Source organism: Entamoeba invadens (assembly GCF_000330505.1).
Source record: "Entamoeba invadens IP1 unplaced genomic scaffold scaff_1105074726715, whole genome shotgun sequence".
NCBI lineage: Eukaryota > Evosea > Mastigamoebida > Endamoebidae > Entamoeba > Entamoeba invadens.
Genome location: NW_004440286.1, coordinates 48,385 through 69,445, shown reverse-complemented (window position 1 = coordinate 69,445; position 21,061 = coordinate 48,385). Strand labels below are relative to the sequence as shown.

The 21,061-nt window shown below is 30.2% G+C and overlaps 6 protein-coding genes across 6 annotated transcripts; all 6 read left to right on the top strand.

Moving 5' to 3' along the window:
- Positions 1-459: 459 nt before the first annotated feature.
- On the top strand, positions 460-3,471 carry EIN_484610 (hypothetical protein; the record flags this gene model as incomplete). Its single annotated transcript, XM_004255852.1, has 2 exons — positions 460-462; positions 814-3,471. The coding sequence occupies 2 exons, from the start codon at positions 460-462 to the stop codon at positions 3,469-3,471; spliced, it is 2,661 nt and encodes an 886-aa protein (XP_004255900.1).
- Positions 3,472-3,543: 72 nt separating this feature from the next.
- On the top strand, positions 3,544-5,115 carry EIN_484600 (hypothetical protein; the record flags this gene model as incomplete). The annotated part of the gene is made up of 1 exon (XM_004255851.1): positions 3,544-5,115. One exon carries the CDS (start codon positions 3,544-3,546, stop codon positions 5,113-5,115), a length of 1,572 nt encoding a protein of 523 aa, XP_004255899.1.
- A 115-nt stretch (positions 5,116-5,230) lies between these two features.
- Positions 5,231-6,822, top strand: EIN_484590 (protein serine/threonine kinase, putative; the record flags this gene model as incomplete). Its single annotated transcript, XM_004255850.1, has 2 exons — positions 5,231-5,347; positions 5,422-6,822. The coding sequence occupies 2 exons, from the start codon at positions 5,231-5,233 to the stop codon at positions 6,820-6,822; spliced, it is 1,518 nt and encodes a 505-aa protein (XP_004255898.1).
- A 4,017-nt stretch (positions 6,823-10,839) lies between these two features.
- Positions 10,840-13,734, top strand: EIN_484580 (hypothetical protein; the record flags this gene model as incomplete). Its single annotated transcript, XM_004255849.1, has 1 exon — positions 10,840-13,734. The coding sequence occupies one exon, from the start codon at positions 10,840-10,842 to the stop codon at positions 13,732-13,734; it is 2,895 nt and encodes a 964-aa protein (XP_004255897.1).
- Positions 13,735-14,144: 410 nt separating this feature from the next.
- Positions 14,145-15,695, top strand: EIN_484570 (hypothetical protein; the record flags this gene model as incomplete). The annotated part of the gene is made up of 1 exon (XM_004255848.1): positions 14,145-15,695. The coding sequence occupies one exon, from the start codon at positions 14,145-14,147 to the stop codon at positions 15,693-15,695; it is 1,551 nt and encodes a 516-aa protein (XP_004255896.1).
- Positions 15,696-17,564: 1,869 nt separating this feature from the next.
- EIN_484560 (serine/threonine protein kinase ppk11, putative) lies at positions 17,565-19,762 on the top strand (the record flags this gene model as incomplete). The annotated part of the gene is made up of 2 exons (XM_004255847.1): positions 17,565-17,834; positions 18,278-19,762. The coding sequence occupies 2 exons, from the start codon at positions 17,565-17,567 to the stop codon at positions 19,760-19,762; spliced, it is 1,755 nt and encodes a 584-aa protein (XP_004255895.1).
- Positions 19,763-21,061: the final 1,299 nt, after the last annotated feature.

Below are 21,061 nucleotides of genomic sequence, written 5' to 3'. Positions count from 1 at the left end.
GAGAAAAAGAACAAGAAGAGAAAGTGACAGATATGGTATGTGAATTAAAAAGTTTTGAAAAACGTAAATCAAAGTTATCAAAAAAAATTATTGAAGAAAAAAAACCCAGAAAGTTGATTGATGAAAACAAATTACAAAAGGTTGGCAATAATAAAAGAAAAAAACCTTATAATCATCGTATTTTTGAAAAATTAAAACAAGCACGAGGAAAATAATTATTATTCTTATCTTTATTTAATTACAAAGTTTCATTTTGTTTTTAAAATAATAATAATTGTGTTTTTTTCAAACTATTGTTTATTTATTATTTACTATTATTATTTAAAATTAAACTAAATCTAAAGTGTGTTAAATTGTGTGTTTTGATTATATTATACAAATATAATTACACAAATAATACAAAATAAACATACAAACACTTTTAAATAAATAAAATATTTATTATATCTGTTAATAAAAATGGTAAGAGTGTTAGATATTTGAGTATGATTTAATTATTTTCACTGTTATAAATACGATGTTATAATTTGTAATTAAAACATATATTTCCATTAATTTACAATTAATTATCAAAACAAGATAAGTTGTTATTAAAATAATAAATGTTGTTGTATAATGGATATTAATTACAAAATGATAATAATTTAAAAATTTAAGTTAAGACAATAAATATATATGAAATTAATTTAAAGTGTAATTTATTTATATTAAAATGCAGTTTTGAAACATAAAATATTTTTTCTTTTTTTTCTTATTTTTAACTTGGAAATTTGAACCAAAATCCATTTAGACCAAAGTCCATTTAAACCAAAGTCAAGGAATCGCGGAGACATCACTTATCTCGACAATGGAAAATGTACCGAATGTGGCAACAAATACGCCAATTGTGCCATGTGTAATGAGACGGAATGTCTGGGTTGCAACACTGATTTTAGTTTGAATGATAAAGAATGTGTTGATTGTGTTGGGTTATTTGGTACATGCGACTCGTGTACAAACGACGAATGTTTGCATTGTAAAGAAGGAACTTCTCAAGTTGGGTACGGTTGTTATAATTGCAGTGAACACGACACAAATTGTGTTGAATGTGACAGTTCAAATTGTTTGAAATGTAAAATGCCATATACTTTAAATGGTGAAAATTGCTTTGATTGTTCTGATTTTAAGAATTGTGAGACTTGCAACACCACACAATGTGTCACTTGTAAAAAAGGTTATGTTAATTTGGGTAATGTTTGTGTAGAATGTCGAACCATTTCCAATTGTTCAGAATGTGACCAAACATCATGTATATCATGCAATTTGAAATCCTTTTTGAATGACAAAACGTGTAAAAATTGTATTGAGAATTGCGACGTTTGCAACTCTAAAGACAGTTGTTCTATTTGTTCTGTAGATTATAGATACAATGAAACATCACACAGTTGTGTTATTTGTTCCAGTGGAAATTATGTACACCAAGAGTATTGCAGACCATGCCCGAGTGAATGTACAACATGTGGTTCTGCTACACAATGCACAAGTTGTGTTGATGGCTATTTTGTGAACACTGAAAATAATTGTGTTAGTTGTCTCACAAGAAATTGCGTTTCATGTGACTTGACTATGTGTACAACATGCACCAACGGGTATTATCTCAATAACCGAGTTTGTGAAGAGTGCTCAACAATTGATGAGAAGTGCACAACATGTAGTTTTATTGATAACTCACCACATTGTGATTCATGTGAAAATGGGTATTGGGTTGAAGAAAACAAATGTGTGACATGTGAAGGGTGTGGTTCGCTTGGGTGTGAGTACATCAGTGCGTTGTGTTATAACTGCCCAAATCAGAGTCAAGTTTTGGTGTCGGGGAAGTGCGTGACTGTAGAAGGATGCAAAGTTGTTGAAAACAACGAATGTGTTGTTTGCGACGATATGTACGTAAAAATAGGGAGAAGGTGCATTAAGACGCAAACGGAGACAACAAAAGGTGTGATCAAATTCAGAAAGTTCTATGTCAGTTCTATTGATGTCAATTGCACCATATTTACAACCGAAGGATGTGAGATTTGTGATGAGGGGTATTACCATTACGAAAGTGTGTGTCTGAGATGTGAAGAAATCTATGACAATTGTGAGAAATGTAGTGTTATCACTTTGAGCAATTACAATCAAACGATATGTTCTGTCTGTAAACCATCATATTACCCAGAAATATCGTGTCATGAGTGCACATTGTTGAATGGGTGTTCTGAATGCATCAATTATCTCACATACAATGAAACTTCAACAAAAAAGTGTACAAAATGCATGGATATGTTTATCAACAACGTTGGCGAATGTGTCAAAATAGCAAAATGCCTTCAAGGTGTCGGTGAAATGTGCACATTATGTGAAAAGAATTACTTGGTGTCTGAAGGTCGATGCAAGCCATGTGGTGATGTTGTAATTGGGTGTGAGACAAGTTTTAAAAATGAATGTACTTCGTGCGCAGAAGGACATTATATTGACTCAAACAAACAATGCAGCAAATGCTCAGTAGATAACTGCTTTGTATGTGCTCAAGATGGTACTTGTGATACCTGTGTAACCAACACAACCAAGAATTCCGACTCTTCTAAATGCTTGTCATGTTCCATTTTAAATAGATGTACTTTGTGTGATAACACAACCCCTAATAAATGTTTGTTGTGTGCCCAAAATTACTTCACAAAGAATAAATTGTGTGAATCATGTTCAACTCTCAATAAATGTATAAGCTGCTCTGATGAACTCACATGCCTGCATTGTGTCGATGGATATTATCCAGACGATGGAAAGTGCAAGTCGTGTCTCACAATCAATGGGTGCAAAACATGTTCGTCAACATCAAAGAAATGTCACACATGCAAAGATGTGTATTACCTCGACAACGAGTGTAAATTGTGTAGTGAAGTTTTCAGTAACTCTGCCACGTGTACATTGAAAAAAGTTCTATCGTGTCAGCCACACTACTTTTTGAAGAACAATCGATGTGTTGGGTGTGACGCATTGTTTGGTTGTTCAGAGTGTGAAAATGAAACAATGTGCACAAAATGCAACGATGGACTCAATTTGTACAACAATGGAAGTACTCAAATGTGTTCTCAAGATTGTGACATTACAAAATGTGTTAAGTGTGATATCAATGGAATTTGTGAAATGTGTGAAGAGCCATACACTCTCGACATAGCAACCAACAAATGCAATTTGTGCTTCGATGAACACCAAAATAGTGGAAAATGCTCAACAACAGAAAATTTGATTGAATTTTGTGAATCAAAAAGATTTTATTTAAATAATGGAATGTGTCAACAGTGTAACACCACATTGAGTAACTGCGTTTTGTGTGACAATTCATCAACTTGTATATTATGCTCCACTGGATTTTTGTTGGATGAAAACAACAATTGTGTTGCAAAAACAACTTCTATGAGCATTAAATTAGCAACAAACTGTGAACCCAATTGACAGATATTGGATACTGAAGGAAAATGTGTTGACATTTTAGCAGATGAGTTCAAAGTGTCGGATAGTGTCAGTATGAAGTGTTTTAATCTGTTTTATGGGTGTTATTCATGTGACTACAAACAAAATTCGACAGTTGACGTTGACAATTTGGAGTGCTCTGCTTGTCAAAGTGGCATGTCGTTTGAGTCTCGAGAAATTAAAAAATGTGTGACAACAACAAATTTGATAGACAGTGAGGGGTATAAAATCGAGTGTATCACGGGATGTTCGACTTGTACGAACGGAACGAATTGCCAATACACAAAATCGTTTGAGTTCACAGCTCGTTCAGATGCAAAACTTTCATACAAGAACCACAAATACTGTCAGAAGTACCAAGAAGGGTTTGGGTGTGTGGAATGCTCCAACTCAATCAATTTAAATGGAATTTGTTCCAATATGGAACGAACACAAAAATGCTCGTTTTATTTAGAAAATGATAACACATTCAAGTGTGAAGGATACATCGAACCTTCAAAGACTAAAACACGTGCTAAATTAAAGACCGAGAATGTTGGATGTGAGGTGTTATCGAATGGACTTTGTATAAAGTGTTATTCTAAATACTTTTTGAATAAAGAATATCCGCCAAAATGTGAGTCCTGTAGTAACAATTGTCTGAGTTGCACAACACCAACTACATGTCAATTGTGTTCGAATGGGTTTTCTCTTGTTAATGGAAGTTGTGTTTTACTTTTAAATTGTTTAGTATCAACACCAAGTGGATGTACTGTGTGTAATGAAGGGTATTACCTATTACTTGGTTCATGTAAAATGTTAAGTGAAATTCACTGCAAATTTGTTGTAATTACAGCAAACAACGAGGTGCAATGTGCGTTATGTGAAGAGAACTACATTTTGAGTGAGACGCAATGTGTTGATATGTCGACCGCGCATTGCCAGAGTGTCGACTTATCAACTTCAAAATGTACAATTTGTGAAGAGAAGTACAAATTTGATGAAACCAAAAAATGTGTTTCAATGGAAACGACACAATGCTCATATTCATCATCGGGCGATTGCCTTCAATGTGATAAACAAATCTCACTTGGAACATCTAATGAAGGCGAATCAATTTGTAGCACCGAAGTAAAGACTGGGTACTGCAAAGAAAACAGCAACACAGGGTGCGCCAAGTGCTTTGATGGGCATTATCTGAGTGGCACCGAATGTCTTCCGTGCGATAAGAAGTGTTCAAGTTGTTCTAAAAATGCAGGAAGTTGTGTTACATGTGCTTTTGGGTATTATTATGACACAACAAGCAACGATTGTATTTATGTTGTCGAACTTGCTGAGAAGTGTAAATTGTTCTTACTGAGTGGTGTCGATTGTGCTACATGCAATGAAGGCTATATCCTCATCAATACAGATTGTGTGAAATGTGACGAGAAGTGTTTGAGTTGTGTGGGCAACGTTTCAAATTGTGTGAAGTGCAATGTTGAAAATGGGTATTACGAAGACGTCGAATTTACAACAATTGAAGATAAGAAGTGTGTCATCAACACAACACTTGACAATTGTGAATGGGTTTCAGAGTATGGGTGTGCTGTGTGTCATGATGGGTATTATAAAAACAAATATTACAAATGCACAAAATGCAATTAGTTATGTGCAACATGTTCAAACAATAACACATGTTCGACTTGTGTAGATCAATACGTTTTGATATCCAAAACTTCGCAATGTGTCAAATGGAATTCAATTACAAATTGTAATTCATATGATTTTAAAACCCACCAATGCAGTGAATGTGGTGGAAGCAACAAAGTTGGACCAAATGGTGTTGAATGCGTTCACAATACAAATGTACTTGCAATTATACTTCCAATCATTTTTGGTATTTTAATGGTTGTTATTATCATCATCACAATTGGTTGTGTTCTCTTCTACGTTCATTACAGAAAAGAAGAGATGTTAAGGAAGTCACTTTTGAATGAATTTCTGTTAAAGGATTTGAAAAAGAAAGGTGTTGATATGGTGTATCTTGGCGCTCAAAAAGAACGCATTTTGTGTTCAACACAAGAAATACATTTTGAAGGAGAAATTGTAGTTCAAAAAGACAGTGAATGTAAATTCATGATTGGCAACGACAGAGCGTCTTTATTGAAAATTCAATTCACAACACAAAATGACGAAGAAAAGTTTGAGTTGAATGTTGAACCTTCCATCCCAGTAAGTATCAAGAAAGGTCGTGCTGTTGAATTTACAGTGACTATTCATCCGCTGTGTACACTTGAGAAGACTGTTGACATCACTTGTTCGGTCTTGAACATCAACAAAGGCAAAATATCAGAGATAAAAATCCCAGTCAAATTTGCGTCAGAAATGTCGACAGCACTTGACCCGGACGAGTTGAAGAAAGAGCGAAAACTTGGAGAAGGAAGTTTTGGGATTGTGTACAAAGGAACATATCGAGGAAATGTTGTTGCCATCAAAGAGATGAAGGAAATGGTTGTCGCCAAATTAGGAACTAAAGGGTTTACAAAGAATTCGACCGTTGAGAGTTCAAGTCGAAATTTGACAAAGAACGCAACGAAAAATATGACAAAAAATAACACGACAAACAACTCTTCGATGACAACAAGAGACAAAACAGCGGTTGAGAAACAGATGGATAAAAAGATGGACGAATTCAGAAAGGAAGTTGCGATGTTGGCCAAGTTTGTGAGTCCATACGTCATACGATTCTATGGAGCGTGTTTCATACCAAATAAGATATGTATGGTCACTGAATTGGCCAAATATGGAAGTCTGCAAGACCTGATGAAACATAAAAAGTCTGACGAAGTTGTCATGAAAATGCGAATCAAACTGATGTTGGACACCGCCAAGGGAATTCAGTATTTACACGCAAATAACACTCTTCACAGAGACATCAAGTCGGACAACACACTTGTAACTTCACTTGATTTTAACGACGAGGTCAATGGGAAACTGACTGATTTTGGAGCGTCGAGAAATGTCAACAGTCTGTGTGATAACATGATGTACACGAAGGGTATTGGTACCCCAAAGTACATGGCGCCTGAAATTACCAACGTCGAGAAGTACACACTCTCAGCAGATGTGTATTCGTTTGCAATTACCGTTCTGGAGTGTTTGACATGGAAAGACCCGTTCGATGAAAAGCTATTTCCATACAGTTGGGATATCACAAATTTGATTTCCAGAGGAGAACGACCAACAATTGAATTGGGAGATGGAGAACAGAAAGCTTTAATTGAAAAAATGTGGAAGCAAGACCCCAGAGAAAGACCTGATATGGATAGAATTGTTGAGAGACTCGACAATATATACCAAGTGGAAAATTAAACAATAATAATTCTTTTAAAACCAATTGTAATTGATATTTTTAAGATGTAACAATATATTTGTTATCTTTATAATGATTTATTTGACACAATTCTTCAACTCTTTACATTATCATTTCGACTCTTTTCCCATCAAATTTAAAAGTCCACCCAAATCAATTTGAACTTGAAACTAGTTTTATTGATTTTTTTAAAGAGTTTGTGTTGGTAGTCCTTTCTTTCACTTCTACAAACTCTTCTTTATTACTCTCCACTATCAACTAGCAAATGCCATTTCACTATCATTCAAAAGTCGTTTTCAAAAGTAAATTATACACGTGCTAAGCACTTCCACCTTTTCACAGTTTTAACTCTTTGTTTCAATTTAGTCTTGATCAAACGACCAATGCTAATCCAAATACACAACAACTCTTTACGTGTTCATCTAAATGCCTTCATTTGCACTTAAGTAGTTTTTAATTGTGTTTAATAAAATAATTTTAATAAAAAACAACTATCTTTTCTGTATACAGTAAAATTGTATTCGAAAGTATTTGTGGTTAGCTTCGCCACTTTTTGTTGCACTTCATCAGCAAATTCCAGTTCAATTCACATTTCAAAGTATATGGAGAAGATAATACATATGAAGCGTCCGAGTTGATTATTCCATGATTTGAAAAAGAACTTGTGATGTGTTTTCAAAATTATAATCATTCCCGTTTCTCTCAAAAAAATGATTTTGACAAACAAGGACAACACACTCGTTTCGTTCTTTCTCACAAAGAAATGGGCTTCGTCAATATTTAATAATTCCATTGATCTGAGCAAAATGTCGGATTTGTTATAATGACACACTTCATCATGTTCAATCACAATCCTGATCAGCGCCATGAAGTGTTCAAAAAACAATTTCGTTGAAGTGACTTTATACAATTACACAATTGATTCAAATTGTTCATTCTTCACCTCAATGTTCCGTCAAAAGAATCTTTTGTTAAACAATAAACATGTCATAACGACTCAAAGCCATATTTCAACAATAAACGTGTTAGTTTGTATGGAGGTATCTTCTTTAGAAAAGACTTCAAACGATTCATGTCGTTCATGACATCCTTTGAAGTACTGAAAAGTAGTTGATTATTCATTTGGTTGTATACTTCTTGTCTTGCTAAATTGAGTTTGGGCGTAATGTATTTAAATATTGCATTCTTTTCGTTCAAAAACATTTTAATAAGTTTTACCGCCTTTTTGAGTATTCTGAGTAAATTTCAAATCTCATCTGGAGAGTCAATGTTAAGTTAATTATTCAACGGTTTAACCTCGATGTTCTTCAGTAATCAGAAAAAAAGAAAGAGGAAGCTTCTTCATCACTATAAATGCCATTATTCCATTTTGACAGCTCTTCATCCAAGTTGTTTGTTGTTGATTCTTTGTCATAATTGAATTCCCAAAATTTGATCACAATAACATAATCAACTACATTCGCAAAGAAGTCTACAATATATATTAAATGATGGTATATTTAGATCAGCGTAGTTATATTTTTGTTATGGTATTTTAATTGGAGTATTAGTTTTGAAGAATTGTGTTTTTGTTTTCTTTGTTTCTATAAAAAATATACAATTGCTTTACTATAATTTTACTATAAACAATTTTGCACAGACACACCAAAGTTGCACGGTTTCAATAATATTTTTAATTTGAATTCATTTAAAAATAAGTTTGATTTACAATTTTTAAATATAATTGGTATTAAAATAATTACACAATAATATTAACCTTTTTTCAAGAAAGAGAAAAAATTTAAAATATTATTATTTCGATTGTTTATATAATTATTTCCTTAATATTTAGATTGAATCAAATAATACAAAAAATATACAATAATTTTTTAAGGAATAAAAGAAAATGATAAAAAATTTATTGATATTATTTATAAAACTATATAAATAAATTAAAACAAAAAGATATAAAATAAATAATTCCATTAAAATCGACAAAATAAATAAATAATAAATACAATTTAATAAATATGAATATGGAAAGAATAAAAGGAAAAATAAATTTAATATATAAACTGAAAAAAATCTATCAATACAATATGTAAATATATCAAAGAGAAGCAAGCTGGGTGGGTTTCTTGTTACTATGAAGTAACATGATGGTTGTCATTTACATATATCCATTAAAAAATTTTATATACAAAAGTTTGTTTCATTTTTTATAATTTAATTGAATAATCGTAGTTTATTTTTTTGGTTTTTTTACATAATATATAAATAAATAATTTAATATAATATATGGTTACAATCAGTTACAATTACAATTAAATTTTAAAACAAACACTTTTTATAAAATTGTTAATAATATGACAATTTTTATTTTTTTTTAATTACATTCAAATAATAAAACAAATAAAATCTTATTTAATTAACACTTTCATAACCCAAAACTTTTTTAAAAAAAAAGTAAAAAAGAAACTATTTATTTTATTTAAAACCCCATTCTAACCCAAATCTACCATTAGTCAGTTTTATTTTACTTAAAATAATGAACAAATTACAACTCAATTACCTAAGATGATCAAAAATAATCTTTTTGGTTAAAATTTCATATCGCTTTCTCACGTTTTAACATTTAAAATAAAAAACGCTACATCTTCAATCCACTTTATAACAAACAATGTCAAATAGTCACATAAACAAATATATCGACAATATAAACACAAATCTCGTTACAATCAAATGACAAAATACTTTTTATATTAAAAACAACCAAAAATATTAAACCTTTATTAGACCCCATTTTTCTTTCTTTTTTAAGCTTTGCTCTTGTTTAACACAAATAAACTCATTCATGTTTATTTGTGTGACTAAGAAATATACAATTCAAAATTGAGTTGATCAAAAAAAATATATAAAAATTTTCAAAAATTTGTTTTGTGTATGGAGGCAAAAAGGGTTTAGGTAAAAGAAAAAAATAAAAACTTATTATTATTACGTTTCAGTTTTGAACGTGTTAAAAAATATATGCACAAAACGATTTTTTGTATAAAAAATAAAAAATATTCCATTATGATAATTATATTATATTTGTTTTTATCTATTTTTTCGGGAAAATCACCCAATATTTTATCCATATTATTTAAAAGTTTTGTGACAAATTATTAAAAAAACTGTTAAAAAACAGTACAGTCTGTATTTAAGCGTTATCTAATCTCTAACGTTATCCAATACTTTTGGACCATTAAAATTAAAATATTTCCAATGGGACCACATTCGACTCTCACACCATCTAAATATAGAATTTTTTTTTAACTATTTTAATAATATTTTAATTAAAATTATAGTAAATGGGCGTTTTGGATAATATTTAGTCTGGTTCCCGAAATCAAGAAATGCCGAAAATTAACCTCGAGTTAGTGAAACTGAGTGAGACGGAGCATTGAAAAGAAGGCTCATAAAGACGCACTCAAACAGTCTGTTTGTGCACCGTTTTACCCACTTTCCAAGTCCTCCCTTGGCGCGGATCCCCCTGTCCCCCCCTCGCAAGCGGGGGGGGGGGAACCACATCCGCCTATACACAGTACGGACAAGAAAAGTGGGTGACATGGGGACGCACAAACAGTGGCTGAAGTGTGGACTTCCTTCAAAAAACACTCGCGGCAAATATTTTTTTTTGTAAACGTCATGGTAATAAATGTAGGTCCCTTTTTAATAGCAGTCATAAAAATCCATCCCAATTGTTTCGGTTTTTTCGCGTTTTACCCAATGCCCGATGTTTAGACAAAATTGAAGCTAAATTTTCGTTTACTATATAACATTAAAAAACTGACTTTGTAAAGTTGTTGGCTGTTTAATTAAAAAACAATCTTTATAATCAGATCTTTCCAAATTAATTATTTAAGTTACATGTATAGCTTTATATTTTACACATGTATTGTATTTCATTGGTTTATATTAATAGAAATATTAAAAAATAACGAAAAATCCATTTTAACAAACAAAAAGCAACAAAGAAACTCTTAGAAAACAACAAAATGGTTCATCTTGAGATGGTCTACTTGATGAAAATTGCTCTTCATTTATTTTCCATGTCAGACATCACAACTTTTTTACAAGTGAACAAAGCATGTTTAGTTTCAGTGACATCACTCCACGTCAATCCGTGGTTTTCTGATAGAAATGACATAACAAGCTACGTAGCCAAATTCACTCCAACAACAATGAATTGCAACTCCGTTATAATACCCGACAAGTTCTGTACCAATGTACAATTTCTTCGAAATGTCAAAAATCCAATTGACATTGAAACATTAAAAAGAACCAAAGTGAGCAGCATCTCTATTGGTATCGACTTTATATGGGACAAAGAGTATTTCAAAGCATTGACTCAACTGGAAGGAGTCAACAATGTTGAAATACCCCTTCAAATAGCTGAGTTATATGTTAACAATTTTGACACAACAAAAACAGCAAAACAGTTGTTACCGAAAAAGGTGGTATTTGTGTTGGATTTTTGCAGTGATAATCCTGATAAAATTGATGAAGACAAACTCGACTCAATTTTTGAAAAAGTCAATAAATTTAATACTAAAATGGTTCTTATTCGCAAAAGAAAAGCAGTTTTGCCGTTCACTCGAAAACATGATTTCGACATTTATGTTGAAATAATCGACCCTTCAGAAATTGAATTTGTGAAACCTTTAACACCCTCAAAAGTGACGTTTTTAGTAAACACAAACATTGTTTATAATAACGAAAACAACATTTTGAAAATGATTAATAACAGTGTTTGTAATAGTGTTGAATTTCTTATTACAATGGACGTCGACTTTTTAAAGTACGAATTTCCTCATTTTGTCGGGGAAATTGAATTTAAACAATATACAATGATTGCAAAAGGGAATTACTACGTTTCTTCTTTTTATATTCCAAAAAATTCATTTTGTGTAATTCTCCCAAAAAATATCAAAAATATAACAAAAATCACTGGAGAAAATGTGCTGTTTTCTGTTTACAAAGACACCCAAAATGTCCTCAAAGTAACAAAACTTGTTCTTTGTGAAAACACGAATTTTGTGAGTAAAATGGAGACAGAAAATGGTAGCAAAATGAAAATGTGGGATACAGCAATAAATAAAAGAGAAGTGTTTGGAAGTGTTGAAGAAGTAGTTTTACAACATGCCACCAACTGCAATGTGACTGGATTTCCACGTCTTAAGAAAGTTAAAATTCACGATTCAAACAACGTGAAAATTGACTTGGAAAAATGTGAAATTGTTGATGCAGCATATTGTAACAATTTGTCTCTTAATTTTTCTGAAATTACAGACAAACGGCACTTTATTTTTTCAAATATAAAAAAATTTAAAATTAATTTTGGGAAGACTACAAATCGTCTTGTTACTTTGGAAATGTTAAAATGCGTAGACGTTTCTATAAAATCTGAAAACGAGACATTTAACGATTTGAAATTCGTTGAGTGTCAAAATCTGAATTTTAAAAATCTAATTTCAACTTTAAATATTCAACTTTTTGAGTCCAATATTATCAACGGTAACATTTACAGTGAACATGTACTTTTGAATGGAATAAAAGAATCACAGCCAATCAATTTCTCACAAACAAAAAGTATTTCATTATTTGAAATTTCAAATTTCACATTTTGTAACGTTTTTACAAATGTGAAAATGTTATCTGTCACGCTGTGTCACAATTTGGTTGTTTGTAATGAAAATGGTTTTTTAGAAGAAATCAAAGCTATTTCTTCCGACAAAATAATCTTTAAAGGGGTATACAAACACCTCAAAAAGTGCTCAATATCTAATGATACGACTATTGAATTTTCAGACTTTAAACCCATTCGAATTGAAAAAGAAATATGTGATACTCAAATCGAAGATTTTGGGTTTAAAGAAAAAGTCGAAGTTAAATACAAATACAACGAACGCAATGAAATATTAAAAGACGTAGAAAAAGAAGAAGACGACTCGGTTAATTTGAACAAAATGACTTTTTCTGAATATCTCAAATACCAGCAAACAAAAAAGACCAAAAAGGAGTCTGAAGAGAAACCATTAAAAGAAATAAAAGAAGTTGAAAAAATCATTTCAAAAGAATTTGTTGAGCTTTTCAATGCTCAAAATGTTGTGTTAACTCTTTGTGTGTCAAACACGATAACAAATGGTGTGAACTACATTTCACGTCTTAAAATAACAAATTTTGAAGGGACACTTAAAAGGGTATTTGACACCAAAATCGGCATTTTTGAAGTGATTGGTAGTTCACTCAAAGTCTTGTTGAACGACATAAAAACAGTTCAAATTTTAAACAAAATTACATTGAAATGTTCTGAAGTGTCTTTTAACAATGAATTTCTTTTTACAAACTTGTTTATCGAAGACTCTAAAATTACACTTGAACAATTGGGACTTTCTTTAAATAAAAAGAATGATACTGTGAGTAGTATTGTCATCAAAAAGTCTGTAATTGACAACAGAATTTGCACAACAAATGCAATCGAATTTGTTGAAATAGACGGCGGTGATATCAATACAAATTTCTTGAAAAACTGCACCGAAAAAGTTGTTTTGAAAAATATCAATGATAAAGAAACAATTATTATTGGAAATAATGTTAAACAACTAATTGTTATAAATTGTCAAAAATTAAGAAATTGTGTAGTTTCGCCAGTTGTGAATGTCGAAATTACTAATTGTGAGAATGTCTTAATTTCAAATGTCAAAAAAGAAAAAGTGAAAATTGTAGAATCACTTAATGTTGATGTTCAAGAAGTTCAACTCCATACAGAAAGCGTTGAACACACAAAAACAAATCAGAATTTTGGTGCTGTAGATTCTAAAATAGCAAAAGGTTATAATAATACAACGATATTTAAAGGCGATTCGTATCTATTAAACCTTTTTAAATAAGATAGATAATAGAAAAACAATGGAGATTAATTACAGATATTTAATACTGTTCGTTTATTTTTGATAGAGTTAATTTGTGTAATTAATTTTTTGAAACAAAATAGTTGTAATTTAAAATACAAATAAATAAAAAGTTTTATTAAAAAACAGTTTTTCAATTCAATTTTTAATATAATAAGGCGATATATTAATGATTTTTAAAAGTTATATTATAACATATGATATATTGAAATAATGTTTTATTGTTTGCAATAAAAAGATAAAAACAAATTTGGATTAATACATAAAACAGTCATTATTGGGTCTTTTATCGAAATCCTATTTTTATTTAATTAATTATTAAACAACCATTTTGACAAATCGAATTAATAGGAACAATACTTGAATAAAAAACTATTAAATAATACAAAATGGAACAACTTCAACGTGTTTATTTAATGAATGTAATTCTCTATTTAGATTCTTTAGATACTCTCAAAACGTTTTTATTGGTATCAAAAAACTGTCACACAGCGTTTACAATGCTTCGCATTAATCCATTTTACTCACTTAAAACACTCAATGAAGAAATGAAAATGTTTTCTTATTCAAAACACGAAACAATACGATCCACTTATATTCCTCATTCTTTATATTTTCCTTCTGCTAACATTCTTGAGCTTTCCCTTGTATTTTCCGAATACTTTGACCTTCTCACGGAAACTACTCTTCTCGACAAAATCACAAAACTTTCCATCGTCTTTTCTTTGCGAGTGGCAGACAAAAAACTTTATTCTAACTCAAATTTTGACATTAAAAAGTTTCCAAATTTAAAAAATTTGAAACTTTACTTTGAAGCAGTCGAAAATACGAACTATTATGGAGGAATGAATTTCAACGATGCAATTTGGGGCCAATTTGTCGACTTCTCACAGTTTGAAGATTCAAAAGTGTCAACAGTGTATCTTCTTTGTGACGACCCAGACAGATTTGCATATGCAAAAGGTTCAGTTCAATACCTTGATAGTGCACTTATCTTTTTTAGAAAACATATTAAGAAGATTTGCGCGTTGTCCAAAACACGATTTTACATAGTAACAGACTTCCCTGAACAGTTTAAGAAATCTGATTTATTATGTGAAAATGCGACTTTTGTTTCATCCAAATTTTTGCCAACAAAGTATATACCTCTACATCGAAATATAAATCAAAACAAAAACGAAGAATACGAATTTGTATCTCCAGACGACGAAATATCAAAAGAAAAAGTACTTTTGACATACGAGTGTGTGAAGCGACCAGAATCAATTGAAGAAGTTGAAAAAAACTATTCAAAGTATTATTTGATGGAACTTGATTTGAGAGGAACACGATTTGGAAGTGTATTTAATTTAAAAGAAGTCACCAGCTTGACTGCTGTGAGTGTCTTCCAATTATATAACAATATCGATTTAAAACTTCCAAATTCAGTTAAAAAGTTGCAACTCAGAGTTGGAGAAAAAAACGAAACACTTGTCGATTTCATGGACGTCAAAGAACTGGAATTAACTGGAAAATTTGATTGGAAACTTCCTGGACATTTAGAAAAACTCAAAACGGACAGAGCAAGAAATTGGAGTGTGTGTTTACGTTTAAGAGAACTTGAAATTGACAATTGTAAAACAGAGTTGACAAATTCCATTGAAAGTATACCTTTTTCTGTTACAAAAATAGTATTGGATGATGTTCTGATTAATAAAGTGTTGCTCTCAAAGAGCAACGTCCAATCGTTGGTAATAAAAAACACAAAAGTACATCAAGTAGATTGTTCAAAATGTCTCAAAGAGATTATAACAGACTTTAAGATAGAGACTATTAATAACTTTAATGGTAAAGTAACAGTTTTACAAACAGAAGATGTAGTAGTTCAACCACAATATGATGATTATGACGATTATGACAATCACGATTATCAAAATCAATCAAGATGCACGTTACAGTAATCATTGAGTGTGTCGTTTTATTGTTTTTTATTTATTAATAAACTTGTAAGTTTATATTTTCAATTTTGAATTTGAAATTAAGCAATAACCAGTTTCAACAAAAAAAATTAATCTTATTTGTATGTTTTAAACAACCAAAAGTGTAATGAGTTTATTGTTTCTAATTTTTATAACAATATTTGTAATAATTATAATCATTATTATTTGGCAACATCATTGAAAATGATTATAAAGTGATAGAAACTTGGTACTGTTATATTAGTTGTGATATTTAACACACCATAACTAATATATTGTCATCATTTGATCGATAATAATAAATATAATTTGGTATTATTTAGATAGAATAGTTGTACAAAAAACTTGTAATGGAACTTAATAACTTTTGGTTATTAGCGCAAAAACACAAAGTTGTATGGTTATTTATTTTATTTTTCCGACATTCAATATATTTACTATTCTTATCTCGATATGATGGTGCGAGTTTAAACTGAATAAAACAAAGAATCAATTAAAAAATACTAGTTGATATAAAAAGAGATTAGTTATATTAAGTTAATATGAATACAGTTGTTTATAGAGTAGTTAATTATAATATAAAGATTCTTATTAATATTCAATATTTAATTTACAGAGAGATCTTTTGTCGTTGTCTCATAATTATAAAAAATGTAATAATAGTTTCTTTGTTGAATTAGAATACAAAAGCCAATTATATTTATTTATTGTACAACATAAATTGTGATATAATATATAACAACAAATTCAAACGAAAAGTTGTTTATTTAGCCCAACCTGGTGCTATTGAACTTCCGCCATATTGGAAAGACTGTCCAGTACATCCACAGCCATTGCAATGGTTGGAAGAACCTCTCTTCTTTCCACTACAATCAGCTCCACAAGAATTGCATTGGCAAGCTCCACACTTTGAGCATTTTTGCCAATTATTAGAAACACGACAATATGGGCAAACACCAGTCATAAAACTCTTGTTAACAATATTAGTATAATCCTTTTTATATATAAATTCGGCAAAATATGAGACTCAAAAGATAAAAAAAAATATTTGAATCTTCACATTTTCGTTAAAACACAAATTTTTATGAAAAACAATAATAATGTTTTGGACAAGGTAATAATTATTTTTATATACAAGCTGTAATTTAATGATTGAAAATATTAAATAAAGTTATTAAAAAAAATAAAGTGTTTTTCAAAAACCATTATATAATAATAAAAAAATAAATTTGTTTCAATATTTTTTACTTGAGTTTTGATAATTTAAATGATATAAAGATAAAACATATTATCACAAAACTGGCAAATATATAGAAATTTTCAGCCACCATCTCTCATATAAGATTTTTATTCACTATTAAATATAATATGTATATTATAAAAAAATACCATCTATTTTACTATATTTAAAATATAACAATATAAAACTTGAATATATTGGGATTAATTCCAGAATTCAAGAAATGCCAAAAGTCACCTTTGTCAATATATACCGAGTGGTACTATGAATTGAAAAAAAATGTTCCAAAAGCTGCGTTCAGCCAATAGCTGAGAAGTAAACTACCTTCAAAAAAACAGCGACTAATATTTTTTAATCCAAATGGCAATGGCAGGAAAAGCTTATTTTGCAAATATTACAATTTAAAAGTTAATATAAATAATACTATTTTAATTATTATTTTATTATCGCATTCTTTAATTCAAATTATTTTATTTCTGATAATTTAAACAATAACAAAGATAATTATATACTATATTTTAACAATTATATATAAAAGTATAGTAATTTTATAATAAATCAATTAAAATGGAAGAATTTGACTATCAATTCAAAAAGAACTCATTAAAAAAATGAGTGAATTTCCCACCGCCCCATTCTCTGTAATTAAAAAATATACACTTGATTCCGATATATACAAAGATAATAGAACAACAATTGTTAAAGCTTTGGAAAGTAGTGGGGCCGGCCGACGGGAAAAGCAACTTGTTGCAATCAAAATTACTAAAGTCGACGAAAAAAAGAAAAAAGAAAATGAAAGACAAGAAGCATATTCAAGAATGATGTGTCACACAGACAACCCTCATGTCCTCCATTATAACACTTCGTTTTACACCAAATTTGTTTGTTATTAATTATAGTATTTTTACCATTATCACTATTACGTAATTTTTAATATTTATATTATTATTATTTTAAAAAAATATAAAAATTATTTATTTTAATTTTATATTATAATATTTTAATTAACCAGACTATGATATTTTATTAATATATTAAAACGATTTTATTATATTCATTTATATAATTTTATTAATATTTGAGAGTTAAATAAAGACTTTGGTGTCTCAACAAGTATTATTAAATCACAATATTAATATACAATACCAAATGTCTGATATTAGTACTATTTATTGTTGTTTTTTATTACACTGTGTTTTACCTTTTCAATCAACTTTATTATAAAACTTGATATACGAATTATTATCACCAATTACTTTTTCGAATTTATTTAATATAATATATAAATATAGTAATATTTCAATGAATAAGTTAACATATTCAGAGAGGAGAACTTGAGTATTGGAGCGTAATGGAATACTGTAGTTTCCAAAGTCTTGATGTGTACTGGAAAAGCAATCCGAGCATTCAACAAGACGAGAATTTATTTTTCATCAGTGACATTGCTGTTGGTCTTGAGTACATCACCGAGAATTTACATTACCAACACCTGCACTTATACCCCTGTAATGTCTTACTCAATCGCGACCCGGCCTCTGTGTTTCCCAAAGCCAAACTTTCGAATTTCGCGCTTTGTGAATCGATCGATGGGACGTCCCCACAAGACCTTTCGTTGATGGACATCGACTACGCTGCACCGGAGTTTTTAGACTCTTACAGTCACAGTCGAAGTGATGTATGGTCCTTTGGCATTTTAATATATCGACTTCTTGTTGGTCGGTGTCCATTCCAATTACTTCAAATGGACACATTCAGCGCACTTCAAGCGCAAGTTGTTATTAACGTTCGAAGTGCTGTGCAGAATGACATGGCTGCGGACTTATTAGAGAGAATGCTCAAATACGACCCGGATGACCGGATTACGATGGAAGAGGTCTTAAAGCACCCATTCATTTTGATGTGCAAAAATCACAAATACGGACTTGAGGGGAAGAGAGAGAATTATAAGGCAGTTCAAATGCTGGACCACGGTAACTTCGGACAAGTCTTTTTGGCGGAGACCGAAGACGGGACTAAATACGCAGTCAAAGAAATTTCAAACAAATTTGAGTCACTCTTAAGAGAAGCAACGTGTATGAGACTTTGCAAACACCCAAATCTGGTTGAGTACAAAGACTTTTTCACGTGGAATAAGTCAATTGTGGCAGACTTTGTCGGAGGAAATAATGTCATTGGGAAATACTTCTATTTGGTCATGGAGTACTGCGACTTTGGCAATTTGGAGTCGTATTTAGTCCAAAAAGAGGCGCCATTGTCCAACCAAGAAGTCTCTTATTTTTTGGGAGAGGTGTCTGCAGGACTCCACTACTTACATTTCAATAAAAGAATTGTCCACAGAGACTTGAAACCGGCAAATCTACTCTTGAAAAAGTCCAACTTCAAATTTCCAATTGTTAAAATAGCGGACTACGGATTTTCTAGAGGACTCAACGATATGATGGGGTCTGCAGTGGGGACACCTATCTATGAAGCTCCGGAAATTAGAAAGAACTTGCCATACTCTTCTAAGAGCGATTTGTACTCTTTGGGCGTCATTTTGTATCGTATGGCAACACTCGAATTTCCTTTCACGGACGATTACGTGCTCTTCCAAAACGCCATGATGAACGAACAACCCGTCAGCTTCTCAGAAGAAATTGTAATCGATGAGGATTTGAAGGATCTTATTAAACACTTAATTACACATCACGAGGTTGACAGATTGTCGTGGAAACAATTCTATGAACATAATTATGTCATAAACGCACTGTCTATGTCAAAACAAATTAAACCCGTGGTCGAAGAAGACGACGATTTTGAGTCGTTTTAATTTTTATTGATTTTGGTAGTACTTTAAATAACATTCAACAAAATTCAATTGGTCTTAAGTCGGGAAATTTGAAACATAAAAATTTATACATGTTTTATGAAAGTTTATAATGTGCATAACATCACACATTTAAAAACCATCACAATTGTAGACAATCAAAATATCTGTTTGTAATATTATTATTTGTGAATTGGATTAAAATAAACAACAATTACATAATACGTGTTAATATTATTTTTATAACTTTTATAAAAATAAAAACATTTTTTTATTTACAAATTTTAATAATTGGAAAAGACTATCTAAAAATTAACATTTATGACAAACAAAATGGTTTTCTTGTGGATTTTCAATAAATAGCAATCTTTTACAATAAACATTTTGGAAAAAGAAAGTCAACCAAGAACTGGGTGTTATTTTAATTTAAATAAACAACTTTTTATATGAACATAATAAGAATTTTAATAAAGAGTAAAAAAAACAAATTTTATTGTTATATCCAAGTCAACTCAGATTATCCCAAAAGCAAAAATATTGTCAAACCTTGACAAATATCCAACTTTTAAACTCAAAACCGAATTTAAATAATATTTGGCGAAAATAATTGTTTTATCAACTTGCAAATCACAATGAACAACATTTTTAGTTATTTATTGTGTTCATAAATAGCACTATTTCTTATTATTTACATCCAATGAAACAAATTTCCAATAAAAATATTTTTTTTAGTTAAATCACGTTTAATGATGTTCATCTTAGCACATAGACTGTTCTGAATACAAATGACTGTCTTCCTTTATGTCAATAATTTAAAACAATTCGAATAAATATACAATAATTTAAATTGTTATTTAACTAATAAAATCGAGTTTATTATAATAATTATATAATAATTATAACTATAATTATTTTTGAAAATATAACAACATTATTAAATTTTTTTATTGAATTCGTCTTTAAAAATCAATAATTTTTTTACAATGTCTATCGCAACTACCTCTGTATCTTTTGTGATTATATCAGACACACACCGAAAACATACATTTCTTTCTTTACCACATGGGGACTTTTTAATTCACTGCGGTGACTTTTCGAATAGTAAAGAATATTCAATACGAAAATTTGCAAAATGGTTGCATACTCAACACTTTTTACATAAAATCTTTGTGTTGGGTAATAACGAACTTAAAATCACAAAAAGCACAGAACAGATATCAAAGTGGGTATCTGAAAGATGTCCAGAAGCTATTTTATTAAATCATCAAAGTGTGACTATTTGACACTTTGTATTTTATGGAG